The sequence below is a fragment of the Drosophila tropicalis genome, unplaced genomic scaffold (assembly GCF_018151085.1).
Source record: "Drosophila tropicalis isolate 14030-0801.00 unplaced genomic scaffold, ASM1815108v1 contig_158, whole genome shotgun sequence".
NCBI classification, from domain to species: domain Eukaryota; kingdom Metazoa; phylum Arthropoda; class Insecta; order Diptera; family Drosophilidae; genus Drosophila; species Drosophila tropicalis.
In genome coordinates, this window is record NW_027172602.1 from 5,544,929 (window position 1) to 5,565,474 (window position 20,546).

Consider the following 20,546-nt stretch of genomic DNA (forward strand, 5'->3'; position numbering starts at 1 on the left):
GGGATCTGGTCTTGCAAATAGGCACTTAAAAGTATACTATAGAAAGTTAATGATTTTTTTTTTTTTTATAAAATAGAAATCAATCGCAATAATTGTATATTGAATTGAGCATTCTCGACATGTAAACATTTTTGTATCTGTTGCCATGGCAAGGTCCGATTCACCTTAGAGAAATTATTATTATTAAAGTATATTTTGTTTGTTTTGTTTTGAATCAAGGAAAAAGTTAGCTGCCCTGGCAAAGTTTATCAATATTAAGTTTCATCCACATATATATATATGTGTATATATATGCATATATAGTCAAGATGCCACACATTAGCGAAGACGAGTTGCTACTTCGAAGTAAACAATTGAACACTGAACATGAGAACGACCAAGAGAATGAAAACTATGACGATAAGAATGGGCAAATTGATGATGGCACTGGTGATGGATTACAAATAAATCGTGATAGTAATGGCACAATGAAACCAAAATCCTCAAAGATACGCAAACCGCGTCTATTTTTCAAGCAAGTAATGAACAAGGACGGTTCCGGGAGTAGTAGTAAATACGGATATGCTAAGCAACCAGCAAAAATAACAACCGGAGCCTCACTGATACCTGATCTCAATTTGATTATCAATCGGATGAGAGAAATGCCAGATGACTCATTTGTCTATATGAATTATATGCTACCCCATGATAGTGAATACTTTACGCCATATTCGTTGCGTGAGGTGGAGTATGAGAACCTGAATGTCCATGAACCGTTCTATACGGTAACCCGTCACGGGGTCACCTATTGGCATTGTTCGGAGAACTTCTTTACACCGCTAAATCAATGGCAACAGGAATTCCAGCAATTTTTAAGTATCATACAGATCCGTGCATTTTCCATATTTCGTCTCTGGAAGGGTTTCAAGGTGTGGGAGAAGACAGTGAAATGGCGTAAACTGAATGCGGCACGAGATTATTTACAAAACAATCTATTTATTGCGATACCCCAATTGGCCAAAGCCATATTACGTATGCGTTCCGATATTGTGCAAATGGAACGTTTGAATTTTGTTAATATAAGCAACATCGAGAATTGGCATCCATTCTATTTCCTTGAGATGCATATGCGTATCTATGAGGAATTGCATCGTGTGTTTCATGATTTTCGGGAATATGTTGGCAAGATTTTATGTGAGTATCAAACGAATCGACCCACTCTTTAACCCACTTAAACGATTGTATCCTAGATCGTGCTTGTACGGATGCTATACGTGCTCGTGGTTTCTTTCCCGAGGATGAAATCAATTATTATCCATCTTTAAAGAAAATGCGTGAATCTCATAGCTTCATGGATCGAGCACGTAAACGGGCCTTCTGCAAAACTCTTACCAAGTAATACCATTTAAAGACGGAGCCCTATATATGTAATTAAACAGGTTTCATTTCATAGCTTTCTCTCTTATTGTGATATGATGGTCTATCAGATGTTATATCGTGTGACCATCAAAGGTTTTGCCGACCTGGCCTTTGCCTTTGAGGAGCATGATGAATGTGGACCATCGGATCTTGAAATCACACGGCAAAATCGTGTGGATAGGGCCATTGAGCGTACCCGTCCGCCTGAAAAGCCACAAAGTCCATTCTTCTTGGCCATGTTGCGTCTATTGCCCGATCGTATTGATGTGGAGCCATCTGAAGATGTTATACGTCTTATATTTCAACGTATAACTAGCTTAATATTGGAAACAGTATTGGATATACATCCTTTGACCACAGATCCCACATTTTCTCAATATACGCAGTAAGTGCCAATATACTTAAGATTCATTTTTGTGAAAACTTTAGTTTAGTATTCATGAGAGCCCTTGTGAGCCCATAGGCCATCGATAATGGGACGTCAGGAGGAGGTACTCTATGATGGAGCACCGGACTTGCATTATCTATTACGTTCGGATAATCGATTTCAATACAATCGGTGGGTGAGATTAAATAACAAAATTTTAATTACTATAAAGAAATCGGAGTATGATTTATGGACCAATGTTTTGTCGATTTGATATAGGAAAAATTTGTTTTTATTACTGCGTAAGGCCTATGAGAAGGCTCGTCTCTATACATCGCGATTTCAGAATATACGTGAAAACTATGAGATTGATACGGGAACGGATCCTGCTGTCCTAAGCGCTGAACGCGGTAAACTGAAAAGAAATCACAATTTGTTAGTTTTTTGAAGAATTTTGCAACTTTTAATAGATCTGCAAGCCCTGCGAGACTATTGCGATCGTTATTGTAACAATGTACGCGCCCTTGATGGCATATTGGAGTGTATATATTTGGGTCTATTGAAATTAACGCAGACCAATTTCAAAGAGACTGTTACTCCGGTTTGTCAGCGATTGCAGAACGTTTTGGCCACTTATTTGCCCAAATTGGTGGAGGAGGAGACAACACGTCTGTACGAGGAGGCTCAGAACTTTTTCGGCCGCATCTGTTATGAGCCGCACGATACACTGGAATTGGTGGCTCATATACGTTTCTTGGATAATTGCGATGAGGAAATGAATGAGATATTTAGGGGCATTGATTATGTCCATGATTTATTGTTAATTATCAAAGATTTCAATATACCCATCGAAGATGACCGGAAAGAGGACTATATGGACACGGAGGATTATTTGAATCGTACGAAGGAAACGTTAAGAGAGATCCAAGAGAAGCGACAGGATTTCATTAGTCAATTGGATGAGGCCATGCAGGATGATATATTGACACTGAAAGAGGATATACATGAAGTGGCCATTGAGGCCTTGGAGCCATGGTTACTTAATGTGAGGTCTCTCTCTCTCCCAAAAGTATGCAATTCTTAATGGTTTGTTTCTTTAGGCTAAATCGGAACGAAAAGTTGTAACAAATAAATTAGAGTCCCTATTACATCGCCTCAATGCCTGTCGTATACGAGCCGAAGAATTTTTGGGCTATCAAAAGGAATTCCGCATCGATTTGACCATGTACGAGGAAATGGATCAAGGCTTCTATGATCTGCGTATGCGACAGAATCTCTACTCAACTCTCGTGGATTGGGAACAGGCCCTGAGTGAATGGCATGCGGCTGAGTTCAATACCTTAGTTGTGCCCGATTTGATAGAACTTAATGCCAAAACCATTAAGAATTGTCTGCAATTTCAAAAGTATTTACCCGAAAATAATATAGTCCCTGTATTACAAAAATCGGCCGAGGACTTTAGAGAGAAAATTCCTGTAATTGGTTATCTACGTAATCCTAATCTAAGAGCGGTATGTTGCAGGAACACGTTCATATGTACATATGTATATAACTCACGACTTTGTGATTCTTTCAGCGTCATTGGACTGAAATTGAGGATTTGTTGAATCGAAAATTCTTTCAAGAGAAGGACATCACAATTGCCTCGTACGATGAGGTCCATGCCTTCGATGATGAACGTAATGCTGAGGCTCTAATGCAAATCTCTTCACAAGCCACTGGTGAGATGCAATTGGAGAGTATGCTCAAGAATATCGAGGCCATATGGAAAGAGACAGAGTTGGCCATTGTATCGCATCATGATCAGAAGGATGTCTTCATATTGGCGGGAACCGAAGAATTGCAAACGGTATTAGATGATTCCAATGTGAATATAAATACAATAGCTGCCTCAAAATTTGTGGGACCCATAAAATCCAAGGTAGAAGAATGGATTGTGGCCATGGATCAGTTTGGCAAGACATTTGGTGGGTATAGCACTCCTACCTGCTCTTAAGATTGACTCACTTTAAACTCTATCCCATTTTCAGAAGCTTGGATGGATTGCCAAGGTGCCTGGATCTATTTGGAGGCAATTTTCGCCTCGGCTGATATACAACGTCAATTGCCAAATGAGGCGAAAATGTTTTTTCAAGTCGACAAAAGTTTCAAAGAGATTGTTAGACATGCCAAAAAGGTGGCTCTGGCCTTGCCCACCATGTCCAATGTGGAAGTTTATGACACTCTGGTGGAGAATAATCGTCTACTTGATTTGATAACACGCGGCTTAGAAGCCTATTTGGAGGTGAAACGTGTTGTCTTTCCCAGGTAAGTGATGGTAGTTGAATTCCATTTTGAATTCTTTTCTTCACCTGTTGGCAGATTTTATTTCCTGTCGAATGACGAGCTCTTGGAGATTTTGGCTCAAACGCGTATACCTCAGGCGGTTCAACCGCATTTACGTAAATGCTTTGATGCCATCTATCGCCTGGAATTCGGCCAAAAGGAGGGTGGTGATGGTAAAATAATTGCAACCAATGACATTATAGCCTATCTATCGCCAGAGGGTGAGAAACTGCAATTCGGCAAGGGGCTAAAGGCACGCGGAGCTGTCGAGGAATGGCTAAGCAAAGTTGAGGAGGCAATGTTTGTGTCCGTAAAGCGTTATATGCGCTTCGGCTATCAGTGCTATCCGGCCAAAGAGCGTGAGGATTGGTTTCAAGATCATCCAAATCAAGTGGTCTTAACCGTATCCCAAGTGCAATGGGCTGCCGACATCCATCGCATTTTCGAGGCCAAAGATAAAAATACAGCGAACATTATTGAGAAAATGTACAAATTTGAGGCGAAATGTCTTAAAGATTTGGGTGCTCTGGCCGCTTTAACCCGTAAAAGTATATCCGGTTTGTTGCGTAAAGTATTATGTGCCCTAATTACTATAGATGTACATGCCAAAGATTCGGTACGAATGTTGATTGAAAAGGAAGTCTGCAAACCGTAAGTAGCCCCAGAGATTCCCATGGTTGCTACGAGATTTTATCCGTGCTTGTACTTTTTTAGTAACGACTTCAATTGGCTGAAAATGCTGCGTTTCTATTGGGCCAACGAAACGGAAACAGTTTATTCTCGCATGGCAGCCGCCAATATACCCTATTATTATGAGTATCTTGGTGCTGGTGGCGTCTTGGTCTTAACCCCATTGACGGATCGTTGTTATCTCTGTCTAATGGGTGCCTTTCAAATGGATTTGGGTGGCGCTCCAGCTGGTCCCGCGGGCACTGGTAAAACCGAGACAACCAAGGATTTGGCCAAAGCATTGGCCAAACAATGTGTCGTCTTCAATTGTTCGGATGGCCTTGACTATAAAATGATGGGACGCTTCTTCTCGGGTCTGGCTCAGTGTGGTGCCTGGTGTTGTTTTGATGAATTCAATCGTATCGATATCGAAGTGTTGTCTGTTATAGCCCAACAATTGATTACCATAAGGACGGCTAAAGCAGCGAGGTTTAAGCGGTAGGTAATGACAATAATTGATGGGGTGTAAAAAGGTGACCAAAGATTGACCTATTGATCTCAATCTATTATTTTCCTTCTTTTTATCTGATTTCATTCCATTCTCTTACATGATCATGGATTCTATATCTATTTGAATAATCAGTTTTTCTTAATAATCAATCAAAGCTTCAGATCAATAGTGTACTAAATTCCTTAATCCTTTCTGTCCTATGTCCTTACAGTTTCATGTTCGAGGGTCGTGAGATTAAAATAAATCGTTCATGCTGCGTCTTTATTACCATGAATCCTGGATATGCGGGACGTACCGAATTGCCAGATAATCTGAAGGCACTTTTCCGCCCCATTTCGATGATGGTGCCCGATTATGCTCTCATTTCGGAGGTCATATTGTATTCGGAGGGCTTTGAGGATCCTAAGATATTGGCACGCAAAATGGTCCAAATGTACCAGTTGTGCAGTCAGCAATTGAGCCAACAGAACCATTACGATTTCGGTATGCGCGCCGTGAAATCGGTTCTAGTCATGGCCGGGGCATTGAAGAGAGCCTCGCCCGATCAGCGAGAGGATATCACACTGATTGCTGCACTGCGGGACTCGAATATACCGAAATTTTTGGCCGACGATGCGATACTGTTCCGTGGCATATTGAGCGATCTGTTTCCCGGTGTGGAATTGCCCGATTCCCAGCATCCCGATTTGGAGGGAAGTCTACGGCTTGGCTTGAGGCAAAAGAATCTACAACCCGTACCGACGACCATACGAAAATGTTTGCAGTTGTATGAGACGATGTGTGTGCGGTGGGGCGTTATGTTGGTGGGTCCCACAGGGGGTGGCAAATCAGTGGTGCTGCACGCCCTTGAATTTGCCCTGGCCCATCTCTTTGAGAATGAGGTGGTAGATCCGAATTTTCGTCCTGTTGTCATCCAGACAATGAATCCCAAAGCTGTCACAATGAATGAACTCTACGGTTATGTGGATCCCAAGACTCTCGAATGGCAGGATGGCTTACTGGGCATTGCCGTACGCACAGCGGTCAATGTGGAAGATGAAATCCATCAATGGATTATGTGTGATGGCCCAGTGGATGCTGTGTGGATTGAGAATCTGAATACCGTCCTCGATGACAACAAAATGTTATGTTTGGCAAATTCAGAGCGTATCAAACTCACCGCCTGGATACATATGCTGTTTGAGGTACAGGATCTATTACAAGCCTCGCCAGCTACCGTCTCCCGCTGCGGCATGGTCTATGTGGATCCAGCCGATCTCGGTTGGATACCCCTGATCGATACGTGGCGTGAAACTGATATGGGCAAGAGGTTACCCGCATCGTTGGCCGAATTTCTGTATCAACTGTTTGTCACCTACTTCGACAGAGCCCTCAAAATTGAACGGAAACGTGCCGCCTACACTATCCATCAAGTTTTGGGTTCCAAAGTGCGTCTATGCTGTGAACTAACCTCATCTCAGTTGAATGAGTTAAACTGGTCCATGATGGCGGAGGATGTGGCCAAGCCGTTGATAACTAAGATCTTTGCCTGGAGTGTTCTCTGGGCCATTGCCTCGAACCTAAAGGATCCAGAGAAAATCTCATTCGAAGAGCAATGGAGTCGTGCCATGGCTTTGCATCCCAATATGGAGTAAGTTGGCAAGTGATTTTCAAAGAGTAAATTGTAATACGAATCGATTTCAGATTACCGCATCATAGTATGTGGAACTATCGTGTGGACTTGCAGGCCAAGGATTGGGGTAAATGGATTGATATAATGGTGAAATTTACATACAATCCGGAGATATCCTATTATGATATGCAAGTGCCAACAGTGGATACCACAAAATATGGGTAAGTTGCAGGGAACGAGAGAGAGGGAGGGAGTGGGAAATTTGTATAAACTCGTTAATGGTCCTTTCCCTCTCAGCTACGTGGCTGATTTGCTTTTCAAGCGTGATTATCCTGTCATGGTTACCGGTGAGACGGGAGTGGGTAAAACAGTTTTAGCCGTTAGCTGCATGAAACGCCTCTCGGAGGGCAAAGTGCTACCCGTGGTCCTTAATTTCTCCGCCCAGACGAGCAGTGTTCGCACCCAGGAGATGATCGAGGGACCGCTCGAGAAGCGTAAACGCACACAACTGGGTGCTCCCATGGGCAAGACAGTCATCATATTTATTGATGATGTTAATATGCCCAAATTGGATACGTATGGCAGTCAACCGGCCATAGAACTTTTGCGACAATTCCTCGACTTTAAAGGCTTCTACGACCGGGAGAAGCTCTTCTGGAAGGACATACTGGATGTGGTATTGGGTTGTGCTTGTGCACCGCCCGGTGGTGGTCGTAATCCCCTAACACCACGTTTCATACGTCATTTTGCTCTATTCTCGCTGCCCAAACCCAATGAGGAGACCTTAACGCAAATTTTCAATGGCATTCTATTTGGTTTCCTGGAGACCTTCTCATCGGCCATACGATCGCTGTCCGAGAGCATGGTCCATGCCTGTGTCGATGTTTATATGCGAGTGGCAAATGTTATGTTGCCCACGCCGGATCGTTCGCATTATATATTCAACTTGCGTGATCTATCCAAGTGTATACAGGGGATATTGCAGGCAAATAATCTTTATTATAATGCCGAAAGTCAGATATTACGTCTCTTCTATCATGAGACGACACGAGTTTTTCACGATCGACTAATCAATGTGGGCGATAAGGATACATTCAAGAAACTAATGAATGACGTTTGCATGGATCATTTTGGACGCGAAGTGGTCCAGGCCGATGAACCGGCCATACTTTTCGGTGACTTTATGATATTTGGCAAACCCAAGAATGAACGTATCTACGAGGAGATCAAGGATCATGCCAAATTGGAGAGTGTCCTCAATGATTACATTGTCGATTTCAATACCATGTCTGCGGGTAAAAGTATGAAATTGATTTTGTTTCAAGATGCCATGGAGCATACGGTGCGATTGGCTCGCCTCTTGCGTAGTGATCGTGGCAATGGTCTATTGGTGGGTGTGGCTGGCATGGGCAAACAATCGTTAACCCGCTTGGCATCCCATGTCAATGAATACAATTGCTGGCAAATAGAGATGAGAAGGAATTATGATTTGAATGCATTTCATGAGGATTTGCGTGTCCTTTATCGCATAGCAGGCGTGAGTAAATATTTAAGCGACTCGTGGAGAGGAAACTTTGCGCTCTAAAGTATGCAATAAGCAATCGAAAAAACCCCAAACGGCAACTCTTCCAGTCTATTGTATACTTTATGGGGAAAAGTTTCCCCCTATTTACCTTCACGTTTTCAAAACGCACAAACTTTGCTATTACACAGATTGAAAATCGTCCAGTAACATTTTTGCTTATCGATAGCCAAATTGTTGAAGAGGAATTCCTGGAGGATATAAATAATATTTTAAATTCCGGTGAGGTTCCCAATCTCTTTGAAGGCGATGAGTATGAGAAAATTATTCTAGATGCTCGTGATGCATGTAATGAATCGAAAAAGGATCAGGTTAGTTGGCATCCATATAATCATCATCATCATCTGGGTTCTCCCAAATCCATCTTCTATCTAGGGCTGCATACGGGAGGAGATCTACAAATTCTTTATCAATCGTGTGCGCAATAATTTACATGTGGTCATGTCCATGAGTCCGGTGGGTGATGCCTTTCGACGACGTTGCCGCATGTTTCCATCTCTGGTGAATTGTACGACCATTGATTGGTTCACCAGCTGGCCCACTGAGGCTCTCTATTCGGTGGCTTTGGGTCTATTAACCAAAATAGCACCCAATATGGATGATCGTGTATCGCTGGCCAGCACCACAGTCTTCATGCATAAGGTAAATTAGCTAACTCATCGATCTTTTTACCCAGTCTAAGGCTTGGATTGAAATCTCATTGTAGACCGTTGAGGAGGCCTCAGTGCGTTTCTATAAGGAAATGAAACGGCATTATTATACCACACCCAGCAGTTACTTGGAGCTATTGAAACTCTATCAGAATCTCCTAAAAGTGAAGAATCAAGAAATCATTGCCAAACGGAAACGTATTGCCAGTGGCCTGAATAAACTACTGGAAACCAATGATGTGGTAAGTTGCTTTGGATATACTTAACTGGGGATTCTTCCTCATTGATCGGTTGTGTCGTTGCCTGCAGATAGCAGTTATGCAAAAGGAGCTGGAAGTTATGGTCCCACAACTGGATGAGAAATCCGCTCTAATGAAATCTCTACTCGATAATCTAACCAAGGAGACCAAGCAGGCCGATGCTGTTAAACAAGGTGTCATGGAGGATGAGGCCAATGCCAAGGAGAAGGCAGCTGTGGCCCAGGCCATATCGGAGGATGCTAGCAAGGACTTGGAAATCGCTATGCCAGCTCTACGTGAAGCTGAAGATGCCCTCAAGGGTCTAACCAAGGCCGATATTAATGAATTGAAATCGTTTACTACTCCACCAGCTTTGGTGCAGTTTTGCATGGAGGCTGTTTGCATTCTCCTGGGAGCCAAGTAAGTGCCTAAGGCAATGGAAAGATTTTCCGGAGATAAATGTTAACCTATATTTTTCCGTCTAAGACCCACTTGGGCATCCGCCAAGGCAATTATGGCGGATATTAATTTTATAAAACGTCTCTTTGAATACGACAAAGAACACATGAAGGATGATGTGATTAAAAAGATCAAAAAGTATATCGATCACAAGGATTTCGTGCCAGCTGTAAGTGAGTCCTTCTTAGCATTGCAATCAATCAAATTATTTGCTCTCTCTCTCTCTCTCTCGGTCCGTTTAGAAATTCGAAAAAGTCTCAAAGGTGGCCAAATCTGTAAGCATGTGGGTCATTGCTATGGATAAGTTCTCCAAGGTCTACAAAGTGGTAGAGCCAAAAATTAAGCGCAAAGAAGCCGCCGAAGCAGAGCTTAAGGATGTCATGACCATATTGAGGCAAAAGCAAAAGGAATTGGCTGCCGTTGAGGCCAAAATCCAGGGATTACGCGATAGCCTGGAAGAGAAACAACGGGAATTCCAAGTGATACAGGATAATGTAGATCTCACCTATGGACGTATTAATCGTGCTGGTCGTCTTACAGCCGCTCTGGCTGATGAGCAAATCCGTTGGCGTGAGACAGTCAAATCCCTGACTGCCGATCTGGCCTGTGTGCCGGGTGATGTCCTGGTTGCGGCCGCTTGTGTTGCCTATCTGGGTGCCTTCTCCAATGAGTATCGTCGTGATATGAGCACCCTGTGGGTAAGCAAATGCCGTGAATATAAAATCCCATCCAGCCAAGAGTTCAACCTGTTGAAAGTTCTCGGCGATGCGTATGAGATGCGTCAATGGAATGTTGATGGCTTACCCAAGGATAATATATCCGTTGAGAATGGCATCTATGCAACGAGAGCATTGAGATGGGCCCTTATGATTGATCCACAGGAGCAGGCGAATCGCTGGATACGCAACATGGAGAAGGACAATCATTTGCAAGTCATCAAAATGACCGATTCGTCTATGATGCGTGTCCTAGAGAACAGTGTTCGACAGGGTTATCCCGTATTGCTGGAGGAATTGGATGAGACTATAGATCCAGCACTGCGACCCATACTCCAGCGTGAGACATACAAATTTGAGGGACGTATATATCTAAAACTGGGCGATCAGGTTATCGATTATGATGACAATTTCAAGCTATATATGACCACCAAATTGCCCAATCCCCATTATTTGCCCGAAGTGTGCATTAATGTCACTCTCGTGAATTTCCTAGTAACCAAAAGTGGTCTTGAGGATCAACTACTGGCGTATGTAATGAAAATTGCTTTGATTTTCAACAAATTTCAAACATTTTCCATTTCCATTTTTAGAGATATTGTGGCCATTGAATTGCCAGCCATGGAGGTGCAACGGAATGATCTCGTGGTCAAAATCAATGCAGACAAGCAGCAATTGTTGTCTCTTGAGGATAAAGTGTTGAAGCTACTTTTCAATTCCGAGGGAAATATCCTTGACGATGAGGAGCTTGTGGAAACCCTTAACGATGCCAAAGTGAGTAATAATTTGAATTGTAAACGCTTAAAATTGATCAGAGTAGATCTGTCCGTCTGTCTGTTTCTATGCGAAGTATTCACTTAAATTAAAAACTATTTCCATGAAACTTTGTTTTCTAAGCTTGTTATTAATATAAACAAAACATTTGTCAAAATCGTCGGAATCGAGCAACTATAACTTTAGAAATTTGCAAAATTCAAAGGACATGTAACAGAAAACAGAAATCGTTTCTCTTTTTTATTGATTCGTAATCTCATTTTCTAGGAAACATCTCTGATTATTGCTGCCCGTCTTATCGATACAGAAGAAACGGAAAAAATTATAACTGCTTCACGTGAACGTTATCGTATTTTGGCCTCACGTGGTGCTATTCTATATTTTGTCGTTGCTGGCCTAGCCGAAATCGATCCCATGTATCAATATAGTTTGAAATATTTCACTCAAGTTTTCTGCAATGTCCTGCGCCTCGATCATCCACCAATGAACACAGAGCAACGTATTGCTGCCCTTATGACCGATGAACTGAAAGCCATCTATGATAACATATGTCGTGGTCTATTCGAGAATCATAAGATCATATTTAGTTTCCTGCTAGCCCTCTCTGTGGAACGTCAAGAGGGACGCGTTTCGGATGAAGAGTTCAATTTCCTGACCCGGGGCGCTGTGGGTAATATCCGAGTGAAAGCTCAGCCAACGACAACGAAACTAAGTCAGATGGAATGGGATGCTTGCATTTATTTGGAAGATAATTTCCCAGATACATTTGCCGGCTTCACCGATGATATAGCCCATCCATTCTATATCCAATTACAAGACAATAAAGAGATATTCGATTTTGCTCAGAAAAAATCAACGGAACCCAGTGATAAATGGAATAACCGTTTGCGGGTTTTTCACAAACTAATGTTTGTGGCCACATTCCGGAAGCCACGTTTTCTACTCAATGTGGTCAGTTATCTGCATGCCACAGTGGGTAAATATTTCACCGAGGTCTCCGCAGCGGGCACACAATTGAGCACGGTGTAAGTATAAACTGAGAGAAGGAGGAGAAGAAGGAAGAGGATTCAATCTTTTGTTGTTCTCCTCTCTCTAGCTTTCTGGATACTTCATGTGTAACACCTTTGATCTTTGTGCTATCCACTGGATCAGATCCCATGTCGGGTTTCCTTAAATTCACCATTGAAAAGCAATATACGGAGAAATATTATTCCATTTCATTGGGCCAGGGTCAAGGCCCAGTGGCTGAAAATCTAATTGATAAAAGTCTACGTATGGGTCATTGGGTTTTCTTGCAAAATTGTCATTTGGCCACCTCATGGATGCGTACACTGGAGACAATAGTGCGAAATCTAACATTGGGCATCACGAGGGCCCATCCCGATTTTCGTTTATTCCTCTCATCGATGCCAATCAAAGAATTTCCAATAAGTGTCTTGCAAAATTCGGTGAAGATAACCAATGAGCCACCGAAGGGCATCAAGGCAAATGTGATTGGTGCCTTGGCCGATTTGAAAAAGGATTTCTTTGAGCAGCATGTCCAGAATGCCAATTGGCGTGCCATTGTCTTTGGTCTCTGTATGTTTCATGCTGTTCTCCTGGAGCGACGAAAATTCGGTCCACTCGGCTGGAATATCATGTACGAGTTCAATGAGAGCGATCGGGAATGTGGCCTCAAGACTTTGGATTTCTTTATCAATCGTTCCGAACTGGAGGATATCCCATGGGAGGCAATTCTCTATATAAATGGTGAAATCACCTGGGGTGGTCGTGTCACAGACTATTGGGATCTACGTTGCCTGCGCACAATTCTGACAATATTCTCATCGCATCGTATAACACAGCCGGAATATAAATATTGTCGTGGTGACAGCTATTATCGTGATCCGCGTAAAGCCACACTGAAAGAGTATTCAGAATTTGTACAAGGTTTTCCTGTGCTCGAAGATCCAGAGATATTTGGCATGAATCAGAATGCAAACATTGTATTCCAGACCAAAGAGACGGATTTCTTTGTGTCCACTCTGCTGTTGGGACAGCCACGCTCTTCCGCGGATGAGGGTCAGGCTGCTGAGAATGATATCTGTATGCAAATGATTGGTAGAATACGAAAATCATTGGCCACTAAAATCAAACGTGAACCTTTACATGATACTTTATCTGTGGTAAGTAGTAGACAAATCCATTGATTTGCCTTCCCTTTCCTTCCCTTTCTTTTATCTATAACTATGTATATTTTGGTTTTGGTTCTTTTACAGTTGGATAACAAGGGTCAAGTGCCATCATTGACAACTGTTTTGGTACAGGAAATTGATAGATTTAATATAGCCCTAAATATCATACACGAGAGCCTTGGCAATTTGGATAAAGCCATTCGTGGTCTGGTTGTTATGTCCGAGGAATTGGAAAATATATTTAAAGCACTTTTGGCCAATTTAGTGCCAAATGCATGGGCTAAACGTAGTTTTCTATCGATAAAACCCTTACCCAATTATATTGTAGATTTTCAGCGACGCATCGACTTCATACAACATTGGGCCGAGAATGGTGCACCACGTTCATACTGGATAAGTGGTTTCTTCTTTCCCCAATCCTTTCTCACTGGCATCTTGCAGACATATGCCCGGCGACGCACCTTGCCAATTGATTCCTTGAAAATTGATTTCGAGGTGGTCGAAAAGGAGCTGATCCAACAGAATTTCTTTGAACTTCACAATGCTGGTAGTGGCAATGTAAGTTGGTTTTCAATTTCTAGTCTCTTAATATTAATTTTTTTTTACTTTTTGAACAGGATGCCAAACTCTATGGCAATTTGCCAGAATGTACTGATGCCATTATCCATGTCCATGGCATATTTATTGAGGCCGCTCGCTGGGATCTGGAACATGGTGGCCTATGTGATGCGAAATTCGGTGAACTTTATACACGTTTGCCTGTGGTTAAATTTATGCCATGCCTGGAAGTCTCCTCGCTGATACGCTATGAGGCTCCGCTCTATAAGACTCAACAGCGTTCGGGTGTCCTGTCGACCACAGGACATTCGACAAATTTTGTTCTATCTGTACTTCTGCGTAGCAAAAATGAACCAGAATTCTGGATAATGCGTGGCACTGCCTTGGTATCGGGTGTCGTTGAGAATGTGTCGTAAACTAAATCAAACGAAATCTGTCTCTGTATTTCGCTGCCATATATATAAATCTTTATTTCATTTCTCTTGTAGAGAAAAACTCATATATCGTATATTGTAAAAATGATGATAAAGATAAATTGTGTATATAAAGGTAAAACTTTCTATTACAAATCTTATAAATTCTATATATTCATATAACTAGAGTTCTGAAAGCAATTTTCCTCTTTTTGTTATACATTTTATTTTGTTTCCTTCTTTTTTTTTTTGTGCCTACAAAATTTGTTCTTAAGTTTCGATTAGAATATTAGGTCTATATGTATGTATGTATGTATATTTATTTTAAACGTTGCACGTTTCAAGTCTGTTTTTATTTTTAGTAATTCTTGCAAATTGGGAATTAAAACAAAACAAAAAAAAAAGACAAACTCCTACATATACATAAGTATATACGTAAAATATATACTTTCCTTCGTTTTATTACATTTCGCTCACAGTCTAATTCCTATATAGTATTAACAAAAAGAATTTTCAATAAGATAACAATTGGAAAAATTAAAGAAAGTAGGCGAAAAGAAAAAAAACAAATATTGCAATCAAGTGACACAAATGGAAATTCAAAATGATTTTCCATTTACACTTACTAAATCATAAAAGGAATGTTAATTTCTATATATAGCTACAATATAATGTTTTTCGTTACTCATTTTCACGTTTGCTTTTCGATTTGTTCGACTCTCGTGTTGTTGTTGTTGTTGTTGTTGCTGTGGGTTTCTTTTTAAGTACTAATACTGCCTTTCTACTGCTACGGGGCATGGGAATTACGGGATTGGTATCAGGGATTAGTTTCATAAATTGGAATGCTAATTGGATGAACTTAAAAGCCTAATACAAGAGACAAAAAAATTAAGTGGATTATTCAACTCCCCTAGTTAAGTACTTAGTAACTAAATTATAAGAAACAAACAAACAAAAAAAATAATTAGTGTATAAAGTGGAAAGGAAGGCTAATCAACATTGCATAAAGAAAAATCCGTTCATTTTGGGTGGAAGGCGCGTTGCAATTAAAAAATATGTATGTATATATGTATCTCTTGTCGCATTTAGAGCTTTTTACTACCATCAATATCAATGCTCAGATCCGGCAATGAGCCACGTGGCTGCAATAGGCTACGCTTTTCTGGATCCTTTATTTTCTTTGGTTTAGGACGATTCGTTTTTGTATAACGATTGATGACACCATCCGTTTCATCCATCATGCGTAATATAAGCGTCTGATCGGATGAATCCAATGGGGCTATAGATATATCTCGCACGGCACGGAACTTACCGCAATTGTTCAGATGCTCGTTCTCTAGACGGAAAAAGTTCCACACAAAGCGACTGAAAACAAAAAGAGAGATGAATGTAAAAACGAAATTTTTAACAATGGAATACAAAGTCTTACCGAAACACTTCCAATATGCCTGTTATAGAGGTCATAATATCACCCGTAACATATTTCATTTCTGTTAGATAAAATGAAAGAGCCCATATGAAACGCAAAGCCAAATCTTCCACTATGGCAAAGTAATAGAAACCCTAAAAAAAACAATAATTGTTTAAATTAATACCACAATTGGTTATTTTGGACCACTTACAGTTGAGGAGTAAACCACTTCTTCACGCAAAAATGTATTCTCGCCGGCATTCTTATCGAATAGACCCCAATCCATTTTGATGTCCCACGTATAGGCATAGCATGAGGATACAATTGAAGAGATTATCCACAGCCAAGTGTAAGGATTATCAAATGTTTTCTCATAATTACCTAGAGAAAAAGGAAAACGTTCGCATTATAATATTTTTATATGGATTATGGGATTTTCTATATGCAACCACTTACTGCTATTATAACTTTTAAGTGTGGCAAAAATGACGACGAGAAAAGTTGTTGAATATTTGCCAGCATTGACCAAATGTGGAAAGGCTTCGCGTGAGTCCCGATACCGACGCAAACATTGAGCGAAACGAAACCAGGCGGGTAAACAATTCACTATGGGACGTATTATGAAATCTTTTTCCATGCATATAGAAGCATCGCGTGCCTCCGACCAATTGCCATTAGTGAAATAGAAACAAATTAGATATTCGAAATCTAATATGGCTGTGGCCAATGAATTCAATTGATCGCCCAGCCAGAAATCTGCAAAGCCCACATGGAAAAACGGGGCCGATAGACAACGTCCTGTTATCCTTAGTAACCAGAAACGTGCATCATGATGGAGGACATGAAATGGATTTGCCAGAAATAGTACCATAATCAAAGTAAGCGTCAATGGATTGATAAACGCCGGTATAGACAAGCTAGCACTGTACAGGAAACTCAGCATGCTTAGTGTCCAAACGACACCAAAAATGGCCGCCAATTCCATTAGATGTTGCTCGGAAAGATGGTTACGTGGATCCAGTTCGAAAATAAGTACATGATTCACTCCAGATGAACGCCAACCATAGATATTGACACCAATTAAAAATATAAACTCGATTAGCAGGAGGGGACCGCGATATAGACGAAATGTGACTTTTAGATTCTCGCCGCTAATGTCATGGAATATAGCCGATAGGACAACCACAATGCCCAGCACTATGAAGCTTCCAGAGAAGAGACCCACCTTAAAGGTGGTCCATGGACTCTGCTGTTCACCCAACGGTGGGACACGTAACCGTTTCATTGCCCGTTGACGATCGCCACCCTCCAGTTCGCCGGTAACCGTTGTTTCGGTCTCATTGATTATATTATCGATATCCTTATTGGTAAAGAAATGTGAAGCCTCCACATACTCCTGACGCCATTTGGCTCCGCTGTCAACCCGTAGTAACTAAAATCGGGGGAGAATTGATATTAAATAATACCAAAAGAGGGTCAAACAAACAAAAAATAAAAGAATATAGCCGTACCTTATCATGTTTCTTTAGTATTTTCCGAAAACCGGTATGATTTAAATTCTGATAATTTTGCAAGAGTATCAAACTTAAATAGAATTCACTGAATGCTAATTTCAATTCGCGTGCTTTACGATCCGGCAATGCTGCATGCCTCTTCTGACCTTTGGACTTTTTTGCCGTACGCTCGGATTCCTCAATTGATGTCTTTAGCTCGGCATTTAATGTGGCAAACTTTCGCGTTGCCTCAGCCAACTTTTCCGAATAAAACGTATTGATCTTTTTCAATTCTTTGTCACAATAGTGAAAGAAATTCTCATCGAAATTGGCAAAATGTCGCTTTAGGACTTCATCTTCAACACTATCCACTGATGGTGCCTCCTCAACGGCCAAATAAAGCATGGCTTTCATTTCCTTTCAGATTAGATATTGTTTGTTATTTTTCTTTCTTCTTGTATTCAAGTAAACTTACCTCATAGTTAATATATTGTTTACGCCACTCGGGCGTTATATGCGCCGATAAATGTTCAGCAAACTTCATGGCGGCTATCGACCTGTAATGCCGTCAGACTATAGTTCTATGATTTAAGTACATATAATGTGGTAGTCTTGAGGTCCACTGAAGCGTGTCTCCTATTAGAATAAAACATAAAACTAATATTAATAATCAGTCGGGAAAGTCATGGTAGATAGTTTAAAATCCTATTAGTAGTATTTGAATGTTTCTTAAACGGATTTGAATATAATGATTATTTCTTCATAAATCTGAATTTGTTTGGGGATGAAATCTCTTGATTTCTTGAGGTTCTTTGAGGTGGACTTAGAACCTTTAAGGAGCCTAACAACGTACAAAATTATAAATTTAAATGCAGAAGTTTTTGTTAATCCCAACTCAAATAAATGTTGAAAAATAACCTAAAATTTTTAATAGAATTGAAAGCACTTTAAAGTGTGCAAATCGAATGAACATCCAAATCCAAGTAGATCGATCAGGATAAAATTTGTTTAATATACATAGATATTTATGGATGAATATTGTATATATTTTATCAACACTTTCAGTTTAGTTGGATTTTTTTGTTTTATTATACACTTCACTTTGTTGAGTGCTACCAATTTGCAGCTAACGGTAATTGAACAACTGTTGAGAGTTAAATCAATGCACTGACACAATGACTAAAGTGACTCTCACACGAGAGGGATGGGAAGACGGACAGTGGTAGGGCCGCTTCGACTGACAGTGGGAACAGTTATAATCTAATCAGCTGTTGCCTGCTGACTGCCAGACCATAAAACTGCAATCATAAATTTTACAAAAACACCAAACCAAAAAAAATTACTCTAAACACGTTTTAATCGGTGGCCATGTGGGCGTTGGACTGTTGTCTGATGATAATAACAAAAAAAAAAAAAAAAATAAACTGTCTCCAAAAGATATCCCCACCAATAAAAAAAAAAAAAAATCTCATTAGCAAGGCAAGCATAATAAGCTAAGCAAATTGGAAAATTTTTTTGTGTCGTTCGTTGCCGCGGAAAACAAGAAAGCAAACAGAACTGCAAATATAATGAATATTTGTTGTATTCCTCTATATTATTTTATTTCTCTTTTTAATCAATTGCACAAATATTTGCGGTGTCGCCACAAAACGGTAAGAGGGGGGCAGCATTTGGGGGGAGCAAACTAATTGCAAGAGAACTTCCGTTTACAAAGAGCCAGTGAAAGAAAAGGGGTTATAACTTTAAGCCAAACATAGGTAGGTAGGTGCAGGTGCTAATTGGATTGCTTAGGTAAGGTACGAGGAAGCCGGGGGCAAAGGCATTGATAAGCTTAATGCCTAATGTCTGTGTCTAAATATAGTTACACTTGTTGATTGATTAGAGCAATTCAAAACTATATATGTATACCTTTTAAATATAAATATTTGATGGATGGATGCGTTTCTTGTCTGTAACATGTTCATTAATTATGCTCAATTGACATGACAAATTTTAATACCCTACCAAGCAAAATGAGTATCTTAAAATACATATGTACATACATGTATATGTAAAAAAAAAAAAAAAAAAAAAAAAAAAATCCAAACAAACAAAAGAAATCACTGAATTTCTTTATGTTAAGATGATCTCTTTGTCACTTTTACAAGGATGTATGTACATATATTCGATTATTTTATTTGTTTAAGCATTTTGTTCTAATTTAATATGCCTCTTTGCAGTGTGCGTACAGTAAATAAAAATTAGATACATATGTATGTATGTATATTCAACAGTTGTTCTACTTACACAAAAAACAAAAAAGAAATGCACTATGTAGTATCATTTAAGTATAAATATATTGCTCTCTCGCTCTATCTCTCTACTCAGTGACTAACTTAACTCTCTTCATCTGTTCAGTGAGAACTGATAACGGCATGTGCTGTCAGCAGCAGCAACAGAAACAACAACAAAAGCACAAACAAACACAATACCAGACGAAAAGACATCGACGTAAGCAGCACCAGACGAAGAAGTACATATGTATGTAAATGATTATTTGATCAATAAAACAATTTGGGTACTTGAGCAATACAAATTGAGAAAAATAGAGGTTAGCATTTAGCATTTAATAACTACAAATATGTAATGCCACAATGTTGATAAAAAAATAAACACCAACAATAACAACAATAACAAATGAGAAGCAGCAGAGCGCCAGCGCGCAGTCTGTGTGTGTTTCGCGTCTTGTGATTCTGATTTTGTTGATTCTTAATTTGAGGGCCAATTGAAATGAGATGATGAATTGAAGATTAACAACAAGCAAAGAGTAACGTAGAGAGAAAATGGGGGGAAATTGGCCGTCAATTACATAAAATTACAATAACAATCTTGGTTGTTCTTCGTTTCCCTCTCTTTTCGTCGTCATCCTAGCATGCAGCAGTCCCGTTGCAGCTTTTTTTTTTTTGTTTTGTATCCCTTACGCGCCACCTTTCCTTCTCACCTAGTTAACAGTTTTATCCATTGCCACTATAATCTTAAATTAAGTACAAGTACACACTTGGTTTTATCACAGTATTTTTATTATTATTTAGCGCGTACGAATCAAATCAAACAACACAAAGCGGAGAACACAAGAAACAAGGTACGAAACAAAAACTAAAGACACCAACAACAACGTAAATGAAATGTTAATATTAACATTTTGTTCAGTGTTGG

At 40.1% G+C, this 20,546-nt stretch overlaps 2 protein-coding genes across 4 annotated transcripts; one reads left to right on the top strand and one right to left on the bottom strand.

Moving 5' to 3' along the window:
* Positions 1-308: 308 nt before the first annotated feature.
* Positions 309-14,480, top strand: Dhc16F (Dynein heavy chain at 16F). The gene is made up of 25 exons (XM_068299286.1): positions 309-1,173; positions 1,230-1,374; positions 1,433-1,783; positions 1,862-1,957; positions 2,045-2,175; positions 2,236-2,810; positions 2,866-3,276; positions 3,342-3,732; positions 3,796-4,072; positions 4,127-4,741; positions 4,805-5,257; positions 5,482-6,900; positions 6,954-7,103; positions 7,180-8,419; positions 8,596-8,775; positions 8,840-9,106; positions 9,171-9,356; positions 9,424-9,773; positions 9,840-9,981; positions 10,055-11,058; positions 11,122-11,302; positions 11,570-12,327; positions 12,399-13,467; positions 13,561-14,034; positions 14,094-14,480. Exons 1-25 carry the CDS (start codon positions 309-311, stop codon positions 14,448-14,450), a joined length of 12,087 nt encoding a protein of 4,028 aa, XP_068155387.1. The 3' UTR covers positions 14,451-14,480.
* LOC137587008 (solute carrier family 53 member 1) lies at positions 14,479-20,491 on the bottom strand. 3 transcript variants are annotated; one of them, XM_068303233.1, is made up of 7 exons: positions 20,332-20,491; positions 17,827-17,987; positions 17,370-17,768; positions 16,315-17,290; positions 16,070-16,239; positions 15,877-16,010; positions 14,479-15,812 (listed from the first exon to the last, which is right to left on the bottom strand). In XM_068303233.1, exons 2-7 carry the CDS (start codon positions 17,893-17,895, stop codon positions 15,533-15,535), a joined length of 2,028 nt encoding a protein of 675 aa, XP_068159334.1. In that variant the 5' UTR covers positions 17,896-17,987; positions 20,332-20,491; the 3' UTR covers positions 14,479-15,532. The 3 variants fall into 3 exon arrangements, with proteins under 3 accessions (XP_068159334.1, XP_068159336.1, XP_068159335.1); XM_068303235.1 differs by lacking the exon at positions 20,332-20,491 and adding an exon at positions 18,453-18,476; XM_068303234.1 differs by lacking the exon at positions 20,332-20,491 and adding an exon at positions 18,270-18,393.
* Positions 20,492-20,546: the final 55 nt, after the last annotated feature.

Bases quoted from the DNA above. Each gene is read 5' to 3' on its own strand.
- Dhc16F (XM_068299286.1), top strand. From the start codon at position 309: ATGCCACACATTAGCGAAGACGAGTTGCTACTTCGAAGTAAACAATTG. The intron at 2,176-2,235 runs GTAAACTGAAAA...AACTTTTAATAG, and splicing joins TGTCCTAAGCGCTGAACGCG to ATCTGCAAGCCCTGCGAGAC. The intron at 8,420-8,595 runs GTGAGTAAATAT...GCTATTACACAG, and splicing joins TCCTTTATCGCATAGCAGGC to ATTGAAAATCGTCCAGTAAC.
- LOC137587008 (XM_068303233.1), bottom strand. From the start codon at position 17,895: ATGAAGTTTGCTGAACATTTATCGGCGCATATAACGCCCGAGTGGCGT. The intron at 16,240-16,314 runs GTAAGTGGTTGC...CTTTTTCTCTAG, and splicing joins ACTTAAAAGTTATAATAGCA to GTAATTATGAGAAAACATTT. The intron at 15,813-15,876 runs GTAAGACTTTGT...TTTTGTTTTCAG, and splicing joins GGCATATTGGAAGTGTTTCG to TCGCTTTGTGTGGAACTTTT.